The 24,846-nt window shown below is 37.9% G+C and overlaps 2 protein-coding genes across 2 annotated transcripts; both read right to left on the bottom strand.

The window, feature by feature from the left end:
- LOC120588104 (myosin regulatory light chain 12B) lies at positions 1 to 13,094 on the bottom strand. The gene is made up of 4 exons (XM_039845286.1): positions 12,828 to 13,094; positions 3,769 to 3,967; positions 893 to 1,054; positions 1 to 373 (listed from the first exon to the last, which is right to left on the bottom strand). The coding sequence occupies exons 2-4, from the start codon at positions 3,950 to 3,952 to the stop codon at positions 201 to 203; spliced, it is 519 nt and encodes a 172-aa protein (XP_039701220.1). The 5' UTR covers positions 3,953 to 3,967; positions 12,828 to 13,094; the 3' UTR covers positions 1 to 200.
- On the bottom strand, positions 1 to 24,586 carry LOC120588097 (myosin regulatory light polypeptide 9). Its single transcript, XM_039845276.1, has 5 exons — positions 24,381 to 24,586; positions 19,233 to 19,431; positions 18,616 to 18,777; positions 15,957 to 16,103; positions 1 to 226 (listed from the first exon to the last, which is right to left on the bottom strand). Exons 2-5 carry the CDS (start codon positions 19,414 to 19,416, stop codon positions 201 to 203), a joined length of 519 nt encoding a protein of 172 aa, XP_039701210.1. The 5' UTR covers positions 19,417 to 19,431; positions 24,381 to 24,586; the 3' UTR covers positions 1 to 200.
- Between the last annotated feature and the right edge of the window lie 260 nt (positions 24,587 to 24,846).

The raw sequence follows: 24,846 nt of genomic DNA, 5'->3' as shown, positions 1-24,846 counted from the left end.
CAATTTACAACCTCATCCCCATCTGTAGTCTGATTATACAAGTGCTAAGTGGCAGAAAGGTCTAGAATAAATACATCAAAAAAAAGAGGCAAAGCTGTGAAACTAAGCTGCATGCAACAGGTCGATAAACGTTGGGGAAAGTGTTGGGGAAATAAAACAGAGTAAGACAAAGAAATCGGAAGGTTTTAGCTAAAGTTCTTTCAATCATCTTTATCTTTTGCTCCATGTTTAAGGATGCGTGTGAACTCAATGTAATTGAAATTTCCCTTTTTGTCAATAGGTGCTTCTCTGTACAGCTCATCAACTTCCTCATCCGTAAACCGATCTCCCATTGTCGTCAGCAGCTCTCTCAGGTAATCTTCCTGAATGGTGCCTGCAAGGCAGTAGAAAGAAGGGTCATATATACTTCCTGGCACTTTAGTGGTTCATTTCTAAACTAAGTCAATCTTACAAAATATTTCAGAATATCCATATTTACACAAAGTAAATTAGTGAACTAAGACAATATGTGCTATATCATTATGTTTTCCTAGTACTTTTAGAGTTCTTTATAATGTTAGATTAAATCATTTTAAAAGCTCAGTTAACAGATTATATGCTTACAATATTAATTTGAAGCATTTTCTAAAGGAAAAAAAATCCTGTATTTCAGAGACAAAAAAAGGGGGAAGGGAAAGCTACGCAGAATAAAAGATTAATGCCACAATCTGTGTAGCTTTATGACCCACATACCTGTGTCCTAACCATTCTCAGTCACACTGTCCCATTGGAAATGATAGTTCCCCTTTATTCGTTTCTTAAAAATTTATATTTTACTAATCTTTTCATTTTCTAAAAAGTGTTTCATATACTCTAGAATAAGGCTGGGCATCAACAAAGAGCACTCACTCACCAGTTGCTTCTTCATCAAAGCAAGCAAAAGCATTTCTGATGACATCTTCTGGATCTGTGCCATTTAACTTTTCACCAAACATCGTGAGGAACATGGTGAAATTTATAGGCCCTGGAGCCTCATTCATCATGGCGTCGAGGTATGCGTCCGTTGGATTCTTCCCTATGAGTTCACATGTTAACATTTAAGAAACTAAAGAACTAATTTCAATAAATAATTATTTTGTTATCATTATGCTCCCCGATATATTTTTTAAAGGTACGTCATCATCAAATGAAATCAATTTTTCAATTAATTTGCATTAAGAATATTTTTAAAAGACAACTTTTGACCACATAAAAAAATCTCTGATATACCATATAAAAATGCACTCTGGGCTTAGGTTGAATGTTGTTCATTCATTAATACTGTCTGTAACTTTTCTTTCACTATTTTAAACAAAACAAATACCTGATACTACAGACCAGGCAATGGCACATTAGCACATCTTAAATGTTGATAACATTAAAGGTCCATCAGGGCATTTCAATATCAATATTTAGATTATTTAAAAAATCTAAATATTCATATTGCCAATAGTGGTACAGTTGCCCATGAATTGGTATACTTCAAAACTTTATTTGCAGGTTGGTCATTTAAGCTAAAACTATTAGGTTTGTTTAGTACCTGGAGATCATTTTGAACAATGTTACATACTACTTGGTTGCCAGACATATCCCAAATGCTGTTGACTCGGTCACTGAATTGCAGCCTTTAGTATTGTTCATCATGGGAATCTCAATCTCAGTTTCAGCTGAGAACACATCTCCATCTTCTAGTACAAAGGTGAGGGAACTGCCCTGACCCTCACCCCGAAATTGGAAGAAACTCCCCTAGAATGGCCAGGCATGTTAGGAGTAACAGTGGGCGCCTCTTTTTCCAGGCATTTGTGAGGTCGTCACTGTGTAGGAAAAGGATCACTGAGGGGTCTGGAATACTGGGTCTGAATCCCAGTTTTGGCACTGGCTGTGTGACCTGAAGGAAGGTGGCAGCTGCCATTTTTTAATCTGTAAAAGAGACTGGTTAAATTTGGTATCTGAAAGGTCCCTTCCAACATTAAGTTTGTATAATTCTCCATGCAAAGAACATCTATAAGTTAGATATTCATATTTAAGAAAACATTTCAATATTATACCCAACTACGTGCTAATGATAGTCAAATCTAGAATTATGGTTCATATGTAAAGTTTTAATCCTGGAAATTTGGGTGAAATTTAAGTGCCAAGTTGGCATCTGTCTTACTGCATTACAATTCTCACTCATTATACCTATTCAACATGGCAATACAAAAATTAGCCCACAATTAATTTCAAGATTCATTGAATAAGCAAAAGTAGCTGAAAAGATCTATTTTTCTACCTTCAGATTTAACCTAAGTCTCTTGCAACAATTCTTTTGGGGGGGAAAAGTGACCCAAAGGTGTCATGAGAACATGAGTACAAAAAAGACATAGGGATTTAAAATGAACTGGCTTAGGCTAAGCACTTATGGACCCATTCAAGGTGTACAATATAATTTGTTGATTTGAAAGGTGAATACATGTCTTTAAAGGCATGGGATTCCCCCAAACAGAAGGCCCCAAAGTCAATCTCTTAGCCTACACTTGTTTATCCAACAAAAATTAATTGAGCATCTACTACGATTACGGCACAGGCTTGAGTGTTCAATATTTGCAATATAACTAAGTCAATTTTCCTCAGTGGTGTTCTTCAGTAGTAGCCTGCCCAGAAGAGCACTCTTAGTTATTTTAAGTGGAAAGGCACTGGGATCCGACCTACCTACAAGTCAACAAATTAGATCAGTATCTTGATTCTACTCTCAACTCTGAATAACAGAAATATCACAAAATGTTAACAATTGGTGAATACAGGTAAAGGATATACTCATGTTCGTTACTCTGTTCAACTTTTTGTAGGCTTAAAAATTTTGAAAATATTATATTAGGAGAAAAAATAGAAATAAGACAGAGGAATAAACTTGTGTTGTGCTTACTAAAAGGAAAAATATAATGATCTCTCTCTCTTTGCCCTCTGGACCTTTAACTGCCCTTCTGGCTAAGAGTCCAGTACAACAAACTCCAGAGTGTAGAGCCCAATTGGAGGCCACCCCTGACTCATACCCCTTTCCCTGCTCAGTCACTGTGGTCTATGGAGAACTCCTAGGCTTGCCATTCCTTTCTTCCCAACTCTAAAATCAGTGTTGACTCGGGGCAGATCATAGAGGACTGCCCCTCCCTTCCTTCTTTTAAAGATCAAAACAAACAACAAAATCATACAAGGAATAATAAAATAATACCCACGAAACCAAAATAGCAAAGGGCAGTTTATGTCTGCTATTATCTTTACATTTTCTTTTCTTTAGTTAAAAAAAAAAATCATAAAAAAAATTGTGAAAGTCCCTTTCCCTGTGTTCTCTTGTCTAACAGCAGCGCCCTTTTTCTTCTGAGACAATCATCCTTTATTACTGGTACCTCCTCTCTATAATCTGTCCTCAAACTTTATTACTACCTATGCTGTATTATTAGCTACATGTTTTATTTTAAATTCTGATATATTGCCACATAGCCATCCCCTGATTTTTCAACTAATATTTATATCATATTTAGTTGACAGGAACTGAGGCCTGCCTGGTTAAGTACCTGCCAGGTCCCCACCTCTGCAGTTTTATACTCTTATTTATGACTGGCTAAGCCCTAACATGGCAACCCCCACTCAGACGTCTCTCATTAGGCCTTTCAGACAAAGACAGAAATATTTGTACATCACATGGACAATAATTTAAAAAACGCTGAACTGTTATTTTGGGGAAGCAGGTATATTAAGTATATAAAAGTCTACCTAGAGAAGCAAGCATATCATGCAAATCCTCCTTGTCAATGAAGCCATCTCTATTCTGATCAATCATGTTGAAGGCCTCTTTGAACTCCTGAATCTGTGACTGGTCAAACATGGCGAACACATTGGATGTTGCACGCTGGGGGCGCTTCTTGGTGGTCTTGGTCTTTGCCTTTTTGCTTGACATGGTGGCTGTTTAATTCTAGAGTTAAAAAGAAAAGGATATAAAGTAAAAAAGAATGCATAAAACATTAAGCAAAAAAAGAACTCATAATATCTAAAGTTAGTGAATAAAAATGTAGAATTATTACTTCATTTGAGTAGGAATAAATATATATTTAAACTTTATTGCCAATGTGACAATTAAATGACTAGGAAAAAAAGCAGTTTTGAAAAAAATTAATAAACAGAATAGAAATTATTGATGTGGCTCCCACCCCCAATTTCATTAACTCATATTAAGTGGGAATTAATTTTAAAATATGTATAAATACCCAGCATTTACTGAGTGTTTATTGTGTGCCAAACGCTGTTATGAAGGCATGGGGCTTCCCTAAAGAGAAAGGCTCCAAAGTTCACGTCTTACTTTTATAAGGGCTGTCCCTTTCAATCCTCACAAAAACCCTATGCAGTAGGTACTCTTTTTATCTCCATTTTACTGCAATGTTGCATAACCTCTCTGAGCCTGTTTTTTCAAAACATGGTTTGAAAACCAAGGAAGTTCACTTGATCTTCAGTTTTATAGCAAAACATGATCTCTACTTTAATGCAAGTAAGAATTAAGAGAGATGACATACGCAAAGAGACTAGTATAGTCACTGTTATGGTGTATGTTCAAAAGGCTCTCATTAAAAAAAAAATCATCAAAACCTATTCGTTACTCTTTTCTAGCTACATTTTTATTTCTCCTTTCCCTTGACAAAACTTTTAGAATATCAGTCTAGTTATTATTCAACTGTTTCCATTTTCTCATCTTCCCAATAACTCCTCTATTCTTTGTCATACAGCTTTGGTGGTAGCCTCCAATACTCTGAAAGCCACCAATAATTTCAAAGTCAGACAGAATGGACACTTTTCAATCCATTTTTTATTTGCAGTTTTAAATAATGTAAATACAACACAAAAATACTATCAACTTTGGAGTTAGAAAGTCATGAGTTTTGAATCTCAGCTCCACCATTACTAGCTACATATAATCTCAGAAAACCCAAGGACATCAGACTAATTTTTTGATCTAATGTCTTATTCAATCTTCACAACTTCCCTATGAGATACGTACTACCTAGGTTAGAAAAAAAAATTAATGACCCTTGTATAGAAAAGAATTTAATTTTGCCCAAGGAGAGATCTGGCCTTTGCCCTCAGCTCCTGGGAAGTAATCTCTAAGCCTTTGGAATGTCATGCCTGACAGCTGGGGTCTTGGGTCATACCACTTCTAGCAATATGATTTATCGTGGGGACTTTGGGTCACGTGTTATCAGTGGACCTCTAGAGGGGCTAGGGACTGAGGTCAGTTATGGAGCAGTCAGTAGTATCTATATGACGAATCTCCAATAAAAACTATGGCTATCAAGGATCAAGTGAGCTTCCCTGGTTGGCAATACTCCGTGAATATTGTCATACTGTGTCAAGAATCAACAATGTTCATGAGAGAAGACTACTGGAAGCTCTGCATTTAGAAAACTCCTTTACTCTGTACCATGTGTCTCTTCCCTTGGCTGATTTTAACGTGAATTCTTTTACTGTTCTAAACCATTACCATGGGTACAACAGCTTTCAGTGAGTTCTGTGAGTCAAAGCAAATTACTGAACCTTAGGGTCATCTTGGAAACCCAAACTTGCAATTGGTGTCAGAAATAAGAATGGTCTTGGGGACTGTTCTCTAACTCTGCAGCCACACAGTGTGAAAGCAGATGACCAGCTGGGGCAGTGGCTAAGCAAGGGAATTTTAGACCTGGGTCTCTAGGACTTCTAATCCTGGACTTTTAATCTACATTGTTTCTTTCTCTTTCTTCAATCTAAAAAATATCTCACTGGGTGTTCTGAAGTTAGAGGTAGTGCTGTAGTTTTGAACAGAGCAGACAGAGACGCAGTGTAATGACGCTGTAATTTCTTTTTTAAAAAAGTTTATTTTTTTATCTATACTTCACTTAAAAAGTATACATTTATATATGTATACGTTATCTATAGAAACGACATACATAGACACATAAAATTTAAAAAGTGAGGCAAATCTGTGGCAAAACAAATAATCTGAAGAGAATTTTGGCCCCCAAAGCAATGACCATCCTCAGTCTCTTTACCTTCTATAAGCCAAGTATCTTGCCTTTCCCACTTTCCCACTCTCACTTTTAATTCACTGCATTCTGGCTTTTTTCTCCTCTACTGCAACTGCTTTCAAATTGCCAAATCCAGTTTTAATCCCGTTGGACTACACTGCTATATTTAACACCATTTTATCCCTCTTTTCTTCAAAGCCCCAACAGCTCTTAGCCTTGGTGAACAGTCATAGTAGAAATGAATTGTCCTAAATGGAAAGAGAAAACAGGGTTCCCAACCTTGAAGACTTTACACTCTGAGGGAGACTCCTAAACATACTGGAAAGACAGATTTATGTAAATTGTTGTGTTTGACTCGGTGACACTAACTTATTCTCTCTCAGTTCTCCTATTTCTATGATTGATCTTCTTCCTCACCTCCACTCACTTAAATATTTATGTTTCAGATTAGCAGTCTATGACTTATTAAAGTTCTTTTCACTCTTTGCTTTCCTTGGATGATCTCATCGACTCTCATTGTTCTGATATTACTTCTGTCTCCCAAGTCTGTTATCTCCAGGCCTGACCTTTCCCTTGAGCTTGCAGATTCAAATACCCAATTGCTTATGACAGGCATCCATTTGGATACCCCACAGACACTTATAATCAACAAGCTGAAAACTGAATTCATTATCTTCTCCTCCTAAACTTTCTCATCCCTGTTTTCTCTGTTAATGGCACCATCATTTACCCACTCGCCAAACCAGAAATCTAGGAGTCATTCTGACTCATCGCTATCCCTGATGAATCAAGCTCTGCCTCTTAAATATTTCTCAGATTTGCTCATCTTCCTCATTCCTGTGAGAACTCCCTAAACTGGGCCCTCACCATCTTTGTGTAGAATATCTCTATGGCCAACTAACCAATCTCCTTGCTTCTTGGTCCTAGACAAACTGTTTTCAAATAAATTCAAACTATACCAGGGAAACCAATGTACAGAAGAGAACTCCATAGTGGAATGGGAAGAGAATAAAATATGAATGGCAGTCCCCGGAATCATGCAATGTAGCAACCTGATTTGGGTTTAATCAAGCACAGCAGTACTGTCTATCAGTCCTGGTCTTGGTTTAGCATGAGAGGTAAAGGCTTGAAACCTTTACCCAGTACTGGTAAATGAATGTTTAACCCATATATCTTAAAAAACAACTAAACTCTACCCTTAGACTATAGTTACAGAAAATATCCATATAGAACATAATGAATAAACCTCAATAGCAGTAATAACTTCTAGCTTCCTCTTCAAAATTTTTATTATTTTTGTAAATTTCTAATATAAACTAAAGGTTAAAGTAAAGGTTACATGTAGTATTCATAGAAATTACAAGAAAGACAGGTTTACAGGAATACTGGTATTATAGGTGGCTGTGGTATCAACATAATTAGATAATAATCTAAATGTTTGCAAAATCTCCTGCAATAGTGATGTGTAAATCAAAACATGGGCACCACAATCATTACAAAGCAGATACTGCTTGTGAACTTCATTCAGCCTATATGGCTTTATTTGCCTAGGAACAACGCTCATGGAGCATATTCTGTTCACTACCTCTGACTTCCTTGACATTATTTTGAGGATTTTTCCTTTAAGTATTTAAGTTAGCTAGTTGCTGTCGCCATGGGCAAACAAATATGGCACTCACAGAGTTAACCTTCTGGTTTTAATCTTGGCTGCACATTAAAAACACTTTGGAAGTTTAAAAAAACTGATGCCTAGGTCCTAGTCTAGTTGAACAGACAGAATGCCTATTGGTGGGGCCCAGGAATCTATATTTTTAAAAATGTATCAAGTGATTCCAGTGTACACTGAAGGCTGAGAATCACTGAGTCAACCACTTAGAAGGCACTAGCAAAACAAAAACAACAAACAAAAAAACAAAAACAAAACTTTTTAAAAGGAAAGCATTGGCTGTTTATGTATTTAGTTCCATTTAGTTTTTAAAATTTGGTCATTATGACTTAACAGAAATGCCAGAGACCTGGATTCTACTTCCAGTTCTGTCATTCACAAGTTGTATGACCTTCGGTCATTTTAGATTTCCTGGGTCTCATTTTCCTCATCTATAAAATAAGAGTTAGGTAGATCAAAGTCAAACTGGAAATACCAAACTATATATAGTCTACAGGAAGGTTCGTTTAGTTCCCCCAGGGATGACTTCTAAACGCCTTTTTCAAATAATTAAATTAGTTTACCAACATTTAAAAAAAATGAATATTTTACTTTAATAAAAACAAATATCAGACATCTTGAAAACAGCATCCCCGAATTCCTGTAGATAATGAGTATTCAGTGCACAATCCCTACTACTCCCTATATCTTCCTGTCACAGTCAGTATTTGTTTATGCTACAGCCTGGCCCCTGAGCAGCTGAACTTGTTCCCTGACAAGGTGGTAGCTAGGCTCCAAGATGGCCCTCAACACTTCTCACGTCCTTGCGGAGTCCTCTCCAGCAGTAAAAAGGGTTGACCTGTGAAACCGTAGGGGAGGTGAAATAATTTTCCTTCTATGCTTCTGAGTTCTTGGCTGACATCACTGTAACAGATTAACAAGAAAAAAAACAAACAAGTTTATTAACATGTATACCTCATGTATACATGGGAGATACCCAGAGAAAAGCCAATTCTCAGAGGTGGCTTAGAATTCAGGCTTAAATATCATCTTCAGCTGAAGAAAAAGAAGAAAAGTGTGGGAGTGGGAGAGGCTAGTTATGAAAAGTAACCAGGAAAAGTGCAGTAAAAATGGGTTAAGGCTTGTCATGCTGACTTAAATCAGGGCCTTCTCCACTAATAAAAAGTCTAAAGTTATCTCCAGAGAATAACCTTTGTCCTTCCTGGTAGAAAGGTAAGGACACCTTTGCAAATTTATGTCCTGCCTTTAGGCAAATAGGGGGAGGGCAGAGAGTTTCTTTGTGTCTGCTAATTCTAAATTGCCTTCAGCTCAACAAATATTTATGCCAAAGTGGCATATTTTGGGGTGGCATCTGCTACCCTTTATAACCAATGGGATATTGTGAAAATAATGGTGTGACTTTGTCATAATAAACACTGCAGCTTCTGCCTTGCTGTATCTTGGATCACTCAATCTTGGGGAAGCCAGCACCAGGTCATGAGGGCACTACACAGCCCTAAGGAAAGGTCCATGCGGCAGAGAACTAAGGCCTCCTGTCAATAGCTAGCATCAACTCACCAGTCATGTGAGTCAGCCATTTCACAGGTTGATCTTCCTTCAAATGATTCCATACCCACCTGACACCCGGACTGCAACCTCATGAAACCCTGAGCCAGAACCACCCAGCTAAGCTGCTCTGGAATTCCTCACTCTCAGAAAACTGTTTTCTTAAGGTGCTACATTTTGGGGTAATTTGTTACATAGCAATAGAAAACTAATAAAAACCCTATGTTTTCTTGGTATCTTTAATAGTAAAATAAGGCAATGCCTTTATTTCAGAATTATAACCACGGAATTTTAGAAAGCTCAAAGGGGTCACAGTCAAGTTTGCACTGACTAGAGAATTTTCTATTTCTAGTTAGAAAATTTTAATTCCTTCCATTCAATTTCTTTCCAAGTTCTGTGGGTTCCTCTGTTAACTGCAAGGGAGTCACCCCTTCTTCAACATTCCTATCACCCCCATCCTATTTTTCTGGCTGATTCCTATGTTGATTTGCTAGTTCTTCCATCCTAATTGGAGTTTCCTTCAAAGCTGTGTCCTTGAATGACTTTTTTTTGTTGTTGTTGTTTTTAAGTAATGGCTGAAAAACTGGTAACATAAAATTACCATTCAAAAATAAGGTAATTAAGGAGAGAGGAGGAGCTGGTTTTGTGAGCGAAGGGATAATAAAGAGTTCAAGTTTTAGACAAGTTACGGCAGAATGGTAGGTAGAAGAGACATCTAGGGCAGGACTCTTAAGGGGGTTTCCTTTAACAAGGCCTAGTGCTGAACAGAGGCACAAGGTGAGGCCTGGGAGTGGATAAACACGAAAAAAACAGAGAGCAGGTCCTGGGCTAAAACCTAAGGTCATTTCTTATTCAATTCTCATCTTCACCAAGGTCTATGCTAATTGGGAGGATCAAATGACTGGATACATAAACAACAGTCTGAAAACAGCCATCATAAAGAGAATTTAGTATTTAATCAAGTTAAACTACTCCACAAAATTAACCTCACATACTTAATGACATGATTGTTTTTTATGCTGTGTATTTAGGCAAATATGTAATCAGTTCCATAAATTATATCTATTATTTTTTTTCCAGAGCCCAACTCAAGTTTTACAGCTTTTCTCTTAACATCAGTTAAACTTTCCCTGCAGTACACGTATTTTAATATTTAGCGCATACTATATAATGCTGTCATTTCTTCATTATGGGTCTCTGATCATCCCACTTGGCAGTAAACCTTCCATCTTTTGAACTCCTACATCATTTTGTTTTATTACAATGAAATTTATTTATGGTGAAATGTATAGATCTTAAAATGACTTTTTGTAAATATGTACGCCCATGTAACCCACCATCCCAATCAAGTAACAAATGTTAATATCACTCCAGAAAGTCAATCATCCTCTCCTACTGGCAACCATTACTCAGAATTCTATCACCAGAGATTAATTTTGTCTTTGAATTTCTTGTAAATGGAATTATACAGTGTATATTCTCTGTGCCTGACTTCTCTCAATATAATTTTTTTGAGATTCATCTATTTGGTAGTTCATTCTTTTTTTACTGCCAAGTAGTATTCCATTGCCATGCCATTTATACATATACGCTTTTATGGCATAGTCTTTCTACCTTGGAATGCAGGGCCTAGTAGAGTGCCCTAGTAGAGTGCTCAATAAATACTAATTAAGTGAATACATACATGTTCTTCCTATCCCATACAGAATTACATATACAAATGCTCATTATAAGGTAGGTCCTGGATCTGACTCACAAAACTTTCTCTATGGTCTACCCGTGGTTTAGCATAAACTCCACTGAACTCTTCCTCAAGAGATCCTTAACAAAATTACCAGCCATCCCTTGTTCCAAAACCATAAGAAATAGAATAATAGTCAATAAGTGAATGCTAAATATGTGTTAAGTACTGGTCTAAGCATTTCACATGTATTATATTTAATGATCCCTATTTCTTAGATGTGAAAATCAGGACAAAAAAGCCACACAACTAAAAAAAAGGCAGAGCGTTAGATCCAGGATCTGTACTGAAGAAGTCTAGTTCCAGGGCTTGTACCACTACTCCCTAAACCCTGCATATAGGCAGCTGAAATTCTGTACCATGAAAATGTAGATAGCCAGTTGGGAGTAATAAGCAATGCCACTGCACAGCTAAAGTGTAAAATGAGGAAGAAAGATCCCAATCAGAGTTGCTGGCAATGAAAATCATCCCTAGATATCTGGTGTCTTTGAATCTTGGGAGAGGGACAACCAGCCTCATTTATGGACTGACTCAAAGTCCTCTTATCTTTCCTAATCCCAGCAATCTTGACCTGGGAATCTGTCTTCAAAAGTCCCAGTTCATCTTGTCTAAACTTAGTCTCATTAAAGCACAAATGAGTATCGACTCAGCCGTCATAAAAAGTTGTCATTCAACAGAGCCTGAACAAACAAAAAGTCTTGCATTTTTTTAATGAGGTTCAGGAGGGTCCACCTACTGCTTACAGAGAAAATGGGTGGCACTATGTGAATTCAAGTAACCTCAGGCAAAATATCTCACCTCTCCAGGTTTGTTTCCTCAATTATAAAATGAAAGATAATCTACAAGGTTCTTTTGAACTAAAATGTTATGGTTCTTTTCTTACCAAAGGACCAGTGCAATTCCATCTTAAACAAAGGCTGCCAAACTAATCTTCTAAACAGTCCCCTTTCTCCATATTATTTCCTTGGTGAAGAATCCAAAATGACTCCCTAACGCCTCTTACATATCCTTTATTTCTCCTCAAGTTTTCAAGACATCCATTAAAAGGCTCCACTTATCTAACTACCCACCCTTATTTCCAACTATTATTCATTACAGCTCTGTACCATTTAGGTTAGTCTTCCCACCGTCTCCTTTTCACGCGACACAAATTTCCACCTTTTGCACTTTCGGTCTTGTTACCTCCTACCACGGATCAGCCAGAAATACTAAGTTCTCCTTTCCAGGACTGAATCCAAGACTTTCAATGAGGTCACGATTCATTTTTAAGGAAAGCTTCCTTTTTTTTTATTTATCCGTTTCTTCAATCAATATGAATGAACTAAATCTTAACAAGGTGCAAGACAACTCTTTCGGAAATCATTACATTTTGGTCTACACTAACCACGCACTCCGGTGCCGCTTCTCTTATTGTTTCCTTGGACACTTTACCTAAGGCCAAGAATCCTGCACCAGTAAAACTCTCGTACCACCCAAAGCATCAAGCACTATGCGCAGCACGAAGCAGGTGCTCAACACCCTAATCGATGGACTGAGCCCGCCAGGCCAGAAGCTGGCAGCCAGGCCGCCGGGCGGTCAGAGGCACCAGGTGTGTGAAGTCATCCGGGTGACGCAGGGCCAGAGACCCCGCCACCTCTTCTGGCCAGGCATTTCCCCAGGCCGGCTTCATCCTCCCTGGTTCCCCTCGCCCACACTGACAGCTCCCGCAGCCCCCGGCCCTTCCTGCTCGGGCTGCCTCGCGTAGGGTCTGGCCGCGGGCGCGTGGCGGGAGGGGATGGGGGACGAGCGCAGCCCAAGGGATATCGCGAGCGGGGGGGTGAGCGCCACTCACCGTCGCCAACACCAGAACCCGGGGTGCCCTGCACGAGACGACGAGCGACTGCGACGAGCGATGGACTGAGGCGCGACAGAGGCCGCGCCCGGCACTTCCTGCCTGGGGAGGCGGACCGGAAAACACACCGGAAGCGCGGCGGGATCCAACTCCGGACAGGGGGATGCGGCCGGCGTTCTCGCTGAGGCTAGAGCAAAGTCCGCCGTGTGCTTCCGGGAGCCAGGCTGGGGCCGACGAATACGCCGTGGTTTTAGTTAGTTTCCTTAGCCTGGCTGCTCCGTAGCGGCATGCGGCCGTAGACCCCCGGCCCGCCCTCTCCCCCGCCTTCTGCGGCCGGTTCCCGCGGCCCTTCCGCATTCCTGTGCCGCCCGGCGCCCGGCAGGGCCAGGAATTTGACCTGGGCGGGGCGAGGAGCGATCCCTCGAGGTTCGGGGGTTCCCGAGCGCCGGAAGCTGCCCACCCAGGGCTGCCATAGTTAGCAAATAAAAGTACAGCTGGCCTAGTTAAATTTGAATTTCAGAAAAAACGAGTAATTTTTTTAGGTAGGTCCCACGAAATAACGAAATAGAGACGATTAACAGGGCGGCGGCCGCCTGCCTGCTGAAAAACCTTTTCTTTATAAACAGCACTCCAGCCCGAGTTATATCATTTACTCCTGCTCCTTTCTTACCCTCAAATTATAAGGCTTACTTCCTTACCAGGCCACGACTAGCCTATGAGTGTTTCATTCCCCTTTCAACCACAGGAAAGTTTTATTCAAATTATTTGCTTTTTTTTGGTCATTAAAGAGATGACAATTACACACACACATACACAATCGCTCAGACACACTGATAATGTTCTTGGTCAAAACAAAACTACGAAGCTACATTATTCACCTTCTGTTCTAGATTTTGTTTGTGGTTATAACCTTCAGTTCCCTCACCTTGGAATATGAATAGCACTATTTCTGAATAATGAAGGATAGTCAATAGCAAATCTTTATTGAGCTTTTGTGATTGCCTGAACTTGTGCTGGATGCCGATGAGAATAATTCAATTATACTCTAGAAATGTCTGATCAGAAATCTAAAAGTCTAATCAGAAATTCCCAGGTGGTAGAAACTATGTGTTCAGCACTCTATAGCTGTAGTTCTTAGACAGTAGCCCCCATAAAACCGGGAGGGCTTGGAAAAATATTTTTGAGCCCCAACCAGATACTCAGATTCAGTAGGTTGAGGGTGGGGCGATAATTTGCATTTCTAATAAGCACCCAGTTGATGCTGAAGCTGTCCTCATCCCATTCAAGGTCCAGTTCATACCTGAATGCATTTTCTCTAGAGTTTGAACAGCAATTGCTGAGGTCACACATCCTTCTAAAATATTTACTCTTTCCCTTAACTGCAGTCTACCCTTCAGCCAATAGTTTAAGTTTTTCCCACTCATCATAAGATTTTAGCTTCCTGGATCTTTGTCTTAAAGAGTGCTTCTAAGTATGGTCTATTACCATCCAATGAACCTTCACTCTGGCTACCTTAATTAAGATCATAGCTGAGACACCCTAACTGTACTCTGATCTCCATATTTGTTTCTAGAACTGTTTTTCAATAGTCACTAACTAGAAATCTGTTAAAGCACCATGGCTATAGCCCAGAAAAAGTACTTTGCTTAAAACACTGAATGAAATTCAGGAATACATAAAAGGTAAAGAGTTATGGCAGGTACTAAGATTCTGAATTTGAAGGGAGCAAGAGCAGTCTTGGTACTGGTCCTTCTACTCCTCTTCTAAAGAGCTGGCTTCACAAGGTTAAAGAATCTAGCTCACATATCCTGTTGATTTTAAGTTCTACTGCCCTGAAGGCAATTCCGTAATTTGCTTATTGAACCGATGTAATGATTTTGTCCAAGTATAGTCTTGTTAATAGCATAAAACGTAGTTATTAGAGTAATTGCCAATTACTCATCTTTATAGGCTAATTGTTAATTTTCCCCCAATGTTTCAACTTTTCAACTTATGAATCTTTACGAGTCAGATTTTGAAGCCCAAACCGAATGAAATTCAACCGCTTCCTGATTAACTCTGAAACAGTTCTGCATTTCTGGAAACAGCAGAAGCTATTTTTAGGATTGAAATAATGATCTCACTTTCCTAGGCATGTAGCTTCAGCTGTTTTGATTGTGGGCAAGGCAGGAATGACCAAAATTCATACATGGATTCATGGAGAATTTCTGCATAAACAAACATGGTATTTCAATAGGGATTGTTGTGTTAAAAAAAAAAAAAAGCTTTATATAATAAAAACTACTGTATTTCCAACACTGAAATACAATACAAAAAAAAGCTGTCTTTTTGGTATAAGCATTCCACAGAACCTTTGGGTCTAAAATAGTTTTAAAAATGAGGACAAATTAAAATTATACTCAGTGGCCTGGTCTAATTTTAAATGACATAAAGTAATGGACAAAAGCTTAGTACAGATAAGGAGAGATGCTGGCAGATATGTAAAATTTAAGGATTTAAAGCCCCAAAGCTATCATATATATGCAAATTCTATAGGAAATTATTTTTAAAATAAGAAGACAGTATAGGAAATCTGATTAAGGCAGTTAAAACTGGATTTCTTCGGGAGGGGAAGGACTGAATAGAGGGGATAGGATTGTTAGGAAAAGTGGGAGGAAGAAGAGAGAGGTCTAACAACCATATCATTTTCTAGGATTTGCCTCATTTACCTTTCTTTGGAAGATATGACTAAAACTAACAAAAGGCAATTTGGGTAAATAAAGACATTTTAAACAAGTAAGTTTTTATCATAAAGTTTAATTTTGGTTCAGAAAAAATTGAGTGAATAACTTTCTCTGAAAAAATATATTGACTCTGTGCAGACTGCAGTTATTGGGGTGGGGGGGGACTGGTAAGTTAAATTACCCTATTTTCTATTCTGAAAATGACAAAAAGTCCCATTTCCAGTCTGATTATAGAGATGCATGTGCCGAAATGGCTGAGAATAAATACAACAAGAAAGGTAAAAGCTGTAAGGCTAGGGCATGCTACAGGGTCTAAGAGAAAGTCTCAGAAATACCCAAAGTGGCAACAAGTAACGTTTGGCTGGAATTTGGAGTTCTTTTCAGTCATCTTTGTCTTTTGCTCCATGTTTAAGGATGCGCGTGAACTCAATGTAATTGAAATTTCCCTTTTTGTCAATAGGCGCTTCTCTGTACAGCTCATCCACTTCCTCATCCGTAAACCGATCTCCCATTGTCGTCAGCAGCTCTCTCAGGTAATCTTCCTGAATGGTGCCTAAAGAATAAAAGACTGTGGTTCAGAATACATACTACTCTGAGGATTAATTACGAGGAGCATCTACACTTGACTAAGCACACTCTATACGTTAAGAACTGCAAATATGCAAATACATGAAATATGAGGTCTTCACATGCTTATTATTAAGCCAGCCTCAGAGGACAGACAGTTGCTTAGAAAATGCCTACTTGCTTAGAAGCATTAACCAGCTGTTTTATCGATCTTTCCACATCCATCTCCTGATCTCTTCATAATAGGGACTAAACCTATGCCTAAATGAAAGCAATAAAGTATGATTAAGAAATCTAAGCCACATAGTTCCTTAAAGTAGCATGAATGGTCACACTTATTCTATAAGCAAATAACACTAAAGTCAGTACCACGTCATAAAAATCTATAAAGTGCTTCAGTGGAAAGAATACTGGAGTCTTGAGGTCCAGTTTTTGTGTTATTTCAGGCATGTCACTTTACCCTTGACTTTGTTTTTTTAATGTGAAATGAGACAAAAAATTTTTTTACACATCTAATTTAGAATTAATAACAAATATGGCCAGGCCCAGAGTGTGCAAAAACACTGAGTAAATATTTGAGCATTAACTATGTCAGAGTCACCGGGGAAGGCACTGGAGATGTGGCGCTGTAAGCCAAAAGGTGTGCTTTCTACTCTTGAATGTGAAAGCAGGGTTCTCATAAAACCTGACAGCACATCAGAATCAAAATCATCCAGGTAGCTTCCAGCTTCTACCTTTATTAACTGGTATTGATAGTTTCAAAAGGTTTGACTAGTAATTCACGTGTACAATCATAATTGAGAACCAAAGGTGATAAATGATAATTCAAGCACAGAGATTTTGAAATTCATAACAAAAAGAAAAACTGACAACTTTCTTGTATGTAAAATTAAGCTAAACCATTAATAATATATTTCTTATAAAACGAATTGCAAGTATAAGATCAGTTCACATAAGAATCTCTAGATTTATGGGTTTTTTCCTCCTAATTCAATTCTAGAATTTAAAAAAGATGTTCCTCAAAACTTAAGAATTTTAGCTTATAGAAATAATCATCTACAGCCAAGTCATTCAACTATCACATAAACTCATCATCGACTATGTGCAAGGGACTGTCGTAGGTGCTAGAAGGGGTTACTAAGATGGGAACACAATGCTCCTGAAGACGCAGCCATCACCTAGGAAAAGGGAGAGACTATGATGATTGGAAATAAGTACACAAACAAAATAGAAGTTCAGACAGAGTATGTGCCAAGAGAGATAAATAAAATTGTTTGGAGGTGGAAAGAAGGGAGAGGCTCTAAGTTTTCCTAGGGGCATGAGAAAATAGTATGAAAATGCAGGCAAGGCTCTATAAAAGATATGACTATTGAGAGAAGTTTGAAGAACGGTTTTATGGTTTTATTCCTATTTAAAAAGTTACATCTGCTCAAAGTATAAAAAATTCAATTAATACAAAGTGTCTTTAGGTGAAAAAGTTTAAGTCTCCTCTGCCTGCCTCTCCCCTACCCCTTGCAGAAAACCAGTTAAGAATTTCAATTTCAAGAAGGGGAAGGTAGTATGATGAGGAAGACATAGAGGCAGAAATGGTAGAGGTAAATTAGGACAACAATGTGGAGGATTTTGTAAGGAGGTTAGGAAGATGATACAAGGGTCGAGGGTGGTATACCTGAAAAGGCCAAGAGAGGCAACATTTTGGGGAGCCCAAAAAGCCAAACTGGGGAGACTATGCTTCTATCACCAGACTATGCTTGGACTATTCAAACTACTCCAAGTAATGCGTAATCAATGGGTGTGCCTTCCTTCTCAAATAACTCACCACAGAGATGCCCCTTTATCTTTTTTCTTATATATACTCTGCCAAAGGATCAGGCATTTATGTAGTTAACTTTTGGGTGTTTTTTGAGAGTTGACTCTATGCCAGGCAGTATGCTATTATCTCATTTCCTCATTTAATCCTCCTAACAACCCTATGAGGTAGGTAATAATATTTTGTCCATTTTCAAATAAAAAAAGAGGCTTAGATAAGTTATGTAACTTGTCTAAAATCACAAAGCCATTATGCAAAATAGGAATATGAACAGGGAGTTTAATTCCAGAGCAAAAGATTATATACCAGATTTAAATAATCTCAGAACTAAAAAGTACCTGATAAACACAGGACTGTACTGTTGTCATGGCCTGTAACACAATTTACATTTTATCCAAGATTGCTCTGGTTATTCATTCAACACATATTTACTAAGAGCCTAACCTTTGTGGAGTTATTCTGGTAAAGGAGTAACATAAGTTACCTAATTGAGTTTCAAATACACCTACTAAATTGTAAATCGAATATTTAAGGGCAGAGGCAGTAAAGTGACTGATGCCACAGAAGAAGCCTGTCCAAAAAACCCCCAAAACAAGTATAGTATAAGCCTGAGGATATTATGTCATCATTTTCAAGTTATTATATATTTTAGTTACCATAACTAAAAATTAAATCACTTGGTAATTACCAGTTGCTTCTTCATCAAAGCAAGCAAAAGCATTTCTGATGACATCTTCTGGATCTGTACCATTTAACTTTTCGCCAAACATCGTGAGGAACATGGTGAAATTTATGGGACCTGGAGCCTCATTCATCATGGCATCTAGATACTCATCAGTTGGGTTTTTCCCTAAACAAAAAAATGAGGGTCATAATTTTAATTATATCTCAAAATGCATCAACGATACATCACAGTAAACACTTTGACAAGAAAGACAATCATTTATACAAGCTTGCTGTCTGCATTCATGATAGTAAAACTATTTGGAAAAAATCTTCTCAATGATTAAGGCCCGTATTAAGAATCGAGATTGTATGCTATTCCCTTGGGATGTAAAAAGGAATAATACCACTCTCATAATCAACATCAGTGTTTGCAACACACACACACACACATGCGCGTGCCAGAAATCTGCAGATAGTCCAAGGACCATACACTTTGGGAGACACTGCCCTAGACTTTGAATCTTACTTAGTAAACTAAAACATCATTAGATTGGCTTCACAGAACTTTAAGCCTTCAGAAATAAACATAAACAGTTAAAAAAATTCTATCTAATATATTAATATTAAACCGATTATTACCCAGGGATGCAAGCATATCATGTAAATCCTCCTTGTCAATAAAGCCATCTCTGTTCTGATCAATCATGTTGAAGGCCTCTTTGAACTCCTGAATCTGTGACTGGTCAAACATGGCAAACACATTGGATGTTGCGCGCTGGGGGCGCTTCTTGGTGGTCTTAGTCTTTGCCCTTTTGCTCGACATGGTGGCAGTTAGATCCTAATTAAGAAGGGAGACACAAGAAGACAAAGATTAACAAAAAGTAAATTGAACCAACCTTTCTGATAAGTTTGAGCTACTTAAGAGATTTGTCTAAAAATTATTAGCAGGATAGTATCACTTGGCAAAAAAAAAAAATCTCTCTCAACTAACTGATACCATTACTCACAGAACCAAACTACATAAGACAAAAACTGAACTCATGCTTTGCGTTCACTCATCTTCAGTAGTTGTGATGTTTAATCAGCAGTCCATCACTAACTTTAAATTCCAAACTGCAACCAACATTAGTTGCATATCAACAAGATTGCATGTCCCCAGGACTGCTGTATAGCTAAACCAAACCTACTGGTTTAGTAGCAATGCAGAAACAAGAAACAAAATAACATAGGTAACCTGGAGAAACAGTGCCAGTTCTATACGTCAATGCTATTGGAGTACTGAAGTATACTAATTAATCTTCAACAGGTCTAGCCTTCTGCAGCTAGCCTAAACTAGCTGTTCTGTGTTCCATTTTAAAAGAGTGGACAGAAAGTAGGAAAGAGAACTGAAAAAACAGGTCTTTATCTCCTAATCCTTACTGCCAAATATCATTCTTCCACTTGCAATTAACATTTCTTATTGTACCCTCATTTCTGGAATCAAAGTAGTTCAAGATATCTGTTCAAAGGCTAACTGAAAAGTATAGAAAATTCTGAAGTTAATTCATCCTATAATTAAATTTTACTAGTATTTCACTCTATCCAAACCAATTTCTTACTCAGAGCTAAGCGAAATCACTTAAGGTGACTAAGTCCTCTAAACAAAAATCAGAGTACAATAGTTCTTAAAGCTAATTTAGTTTTTTTTTAAAGTTTTAGAAAACATTTAAAGAGGTATGGAAACTATCTTTGCTCTATAATAATCTAAATTTATTCCTGTAAAACTTCAGTTAAAAATAAAAAAAGTCTAGTACGTAAAATGGTAAAGCAATTTTCCTTTTAACACTCAATCTTTAAAAGACTAAAAAATTTTGTTCAGAGTTAAAAATCCCAGTCATCAGATAATAAAATTTTACTGTACCATTCTTTAGAGCTGAGGTGGCTATGGTAGTCTGCAAAACCTCTACCAGCAAGACCAAAACACTGTATTGAGTTATATCCTTCCAAGCAGGTCTAAAATAGGCACTACTGATATCACCCTGTGACCAGGATAACAATTTTAAAGCTTACGTTCTGAAAACATTTAGCTATGATGTAGCAAAACACTATGCCCTTGCTCTAAAAATAAGTCTGTGGACTGCAAAGAATGAAGCACTACCTAGATCAAAGTGACCTTAGAATACAATGCTTTGATGAGTTTTAAAAGTTTTTACATTCTTTCCTTCATGATACCATATCACCTAAACTATATTCAATTATGGAAATTAGAAGAGCCTTATTATTTTTCTTTTTTTAAACTAAATCTGTCCTTAGATTTTAGTAGGAAATAACATGGAGTCACAAATTTCCAATATAGCATTCTCTGGCAATACACCAGAATATGTTGTTGGTAAGATATACCTTACATGACACAGAAGTTATGGTTATACTTCTTCCTCATTTCCAAATTTCCTTTATGGAGGCTGCCCTTCATAATTTATCTAAACCATTCATGAATGCCTATTTTCATTTTGTAACACCTTATAGGGAGAGTAAATCCCATTATTAGCTAAACTACATAAAGGTATAATTTTCCTCTCTATTCTAAATGTAGTTTTAAAAACTATAAGGAATTATGGAATTTATTTTCCCCCATCTTTTAAATGTACTCAGCAGTGAGTGGCTGAGACCTGATGACTGGCACATATTTACCATCCTGTATCTCTTTATTATTTTAGGCATGCCATGTCATTGCAAACCAAAGTATGTCTTTAAAAATAGTCTGTTTTGGATGATAACACTGTCTTCCCCTAAGAAGGCAGGAATGTCAGTTATTTTAAGAACAATGAAACTGATGAAAATTATAAGTCAAATGGTTGACAACTGGTTTTTTAATCTACAAAATTTCATATTAACTATATTTGGTAGGAGCCCTACAGATACCTTTTAAAAATGCTTAGTTTGGGTTATAAAGTTATATGTAACAAAAACTGATGTATTTCCTATTAACCTTTCTTTTAATCATGCATTCTTTAAATTTGTAAATGCATTATAAAAGTTTTTTAAAGTTAAGAATGTTTTTGGGGTGTCAGCACTGGTCTCACACAAACTTTTCTTTAGCTCATTCAATACTTAATCATCAACCTTTAATATGATTAGTTAATGACACTAATGTGCATCAAATGTCACGTGTTCAATACTATTTACGAATTAAGAAACTAAGACAAGTGTCCTATCTTCAAAGAGCTTAAAATGTAGTTGGGGAGGCAACTGTAAAGAAATGAGATGATTGGTTCAACTTATGAAATGAGTCACATAGTTTTCATTCCAGAAGTATGACTTGCAAGTTAAAACAATGTGTGACAATGAAAAATAACTCAAAGGTGGTTCATGATTATTGAATACTGTGAGTTCAGAGATTTTTGTTTCTCAAAGATTTAGAGAGAGGGGAAAAAGACCCTGAAAAATCCTGTTCTATTTAGAAGATACAAAACATCCTTAGAATTGAGAGATTCAGATGTTAGTCTTAATTCTAACAAATTAAGGTAGTTAAGTCTACCGAAAGAAAACTGGTAGTGAAACATCCAGCAAGTTACTTCCTGGGCCTTTACCTTTTCAAGGTTATATTCTGATCTGTGTTTATCTTCCACCAGAAACCTGGAGCAATTCAGGGCTAGGGAGTTCAGTTTCAGTCAGTTATTTCAAAATAAGGAAAGTGTAGTTTATTTTTTCCTACCTAACTAAAAGCATGGGTGGAATAAACACTGGCGGAGAGCCAAATCAGAACAGTGCTACGATCCCAAGGAGCAGGTCACTTAGAATACTGTCATTATACGCCTTGCTATGACTAGTTTTCTGTCCATTTTCACTTTCCCCAAACAATAAGGACTTTCACTGACTTGATATAACAAGACCTCAGCAAATACACAAATCTCATAGAAATTTAGATAACTAGGGTAAAATAAAATTGGAAAATATTTCATACATCGACAGTATGAAATATTCTAAATAAAGTATTCTGTATTTAGAATGGGAAGATTGCCATGTAGGCACCTAAGGATTTCAAAGTTATAAGAATTCTCACTCATTCTAAATTAGAGTTTAGAGTCTATTTTTCTAGCATTTAATGAGAGATATCTGGTGTGAAGGGATATGTGCTGTATGAAACTTAAAAGGGAGACTTGCAGAGCAGGCTTCTATGAAATATATAAAGGATTTAAGATGCATGAGAAAGTGAATGAAATCATCAATGTGGTCAAGGAGACTGAGTTTACAGATCTAAAGAAATATAATCTCATTTTAAATCGATGGAGGGGAGTGTTGGTGACAATGAATTCGTGGTTTTATTTTTATTTTTTTAGAATGATTAAATAGGAAGAGAATCATTTAGGGTTATGACAAAAGGAGATACACATGTTAAGGAAGATGTTAGTCTTGATTAAGTGATAGGAGAAATAAAACATAAAATCCTCCAAGGGGATTTCCCCTACGCTAAGAGCAACCAGAGGATTTTTCAGAATCTCTAGATACTATGGTTTCATTTATAAAATGGGATTAACCTACACTAATATTACATTAGATAACTCTAGAATCCTAGAGTATAGCACTTATAAAGTGTTAACAAATGTAAAATAATCTAGAAACTACAGAACTAACACTCAAATTGACAGTATTCCAGGAAATATGATACATTCTTTTAAGGAAAAACTCTCATTTTGGAAAACAATTCCTACTATTTGGTCGGCCTCCCAAATTCAGATCAAATGCGTCTCATTTAATCAATGCGCTTTCAAGTTAAATATATGTCATTTTGGGTGCCAACTAGGTTTTTAAAAGTACGTTTTCAGGTTAGTGTTTCCGTTCCAACTAAACGAAATTTTCAATTCCTATGCAAACTTCCGGTTGAAGGTAGGATCAGTTCTCTTAAGACTGCCACACCCAAAAAGTTCTTAGCATTTGACAAACGCAATTGGTTGTCAGGGTTCGCTGCCAGTAAAGCCTCATTTAAGAAAATAAAAGCTTTTCTGGTTAAGTTATAGCAAAAGCATTCCAGAAAAATGAAACAAATGGTAGTAATTTTAAGAAATATCTTCTTTACCTTTGGATATAGATTTTTTGCACATAAGTTAAAAAATCTCCACTGAACGCCTATTTGTTCCAAACTTCTGTAAGGAACTGATATGTTTCCATATGTGTACTCAACTACTTTAAAAGTTAACAGTGGCAAATTGACTTAATCCAAAGTCTCCACCCAAAAGAAACACGGTGTTGTATTATGAAGTTTTTCTCAAGCCACAAACTAAACCCCAAACCCCTTTGTCCAAATACTTTTTTTAAAAAGTTCTAATTACAGAACTGGACACTGAGCTGAGGAAGTTGCTAATTTTAATTGCTTATTCCTACTAAAGGTAGCCACATAGCTGCAACAGCTGCAGCAGTGGGGTGGAGAAGATACTCGGCTACGGTTTTTGCGCAAACTCTCTAGATTCGGGCAAGTTCACGTTAGAAACTAAACACAGTCCCGGAGTCAGCGCGGCGGGGCTCAGGTTTCGCTGTCCGGGCTATCGCCCAAGTTCGCGGCGCCAGCGAGCTAAGCCACACTTCCCAAGCTCCAAGTTGGGCAAAGGAGCTAAGTTCGCGTCTGGGCCACTTCCGGCCACGGCCTTCGAACACGGAGCGGGCTCTTGGGCTCGAAACAGGGAAACCGGCTAATTGCACCTGCCCAGGTGAGCTCCGGGTTCCGGGGAGCCCGCCGCTGCCCTCCCAGCCGCCCCGCAGAAACGGGCCCACGGGACAAGCCTCACGCGCCCAACCGCGAGCACCACTCACCTTGCACAGCCGCGAGAATACGAGTACTTCAGTAAACTCACCGCCCGCTGCCGCTATCACCACCCTACTACCCACTGAGTCGCTAAAAACCAACACTTCCGGCCGCCGCTTAGCAAACCGGAAGGAAGTCTAGTCACCACTCTCCGCCAACAGTGGGCCCGACGTAATGAAAAGGCAACGGGGGTGTTTCCAAAAGGTGTGATAATGTGCTTAAATGGCGCAATTTTGACCGAGTGCACGGGAAGAAATATAAAGCGGCGACTTAGAACATATATATAATGTGTGTAGTTTGTTGGGTCTTATGTCTGAGTTTCCGTGTTTTTTGGACCCACTCCATAATGTACGTCTTTCTCCTCCCCTTTCCTGTGAGCAGATAGTTGAGTCTGTCTTGTGGGTTTGCCTCCCCGCGCATTCCAGGGCACGGCCAGAGGCGGGGCTCGTCAGTCCAAGTCCTTGTAAGGGAAAT

Source organism: Pteropus medius, unplaced genomic scaffold, assembly GCF_902729225.1.
Source record: "Pteropus medius unplaced genomic scaffold, Ma_sr-lr_union100, whole genome shotgun sequence".
In the NCBI taxonomy this organism is placed as follows: domain Eukaryota; kingdom Metazoa; phylum Chordata; class Mammalia; order Chiroptera; family Pteropodidae; genus Pteropus; species Pteropus medius.
The sequence above is the reverse complement of the archived record's forward strand: the minus strand, read 5'-3'. Positions and strand labels throughout refer to the sequence as shown.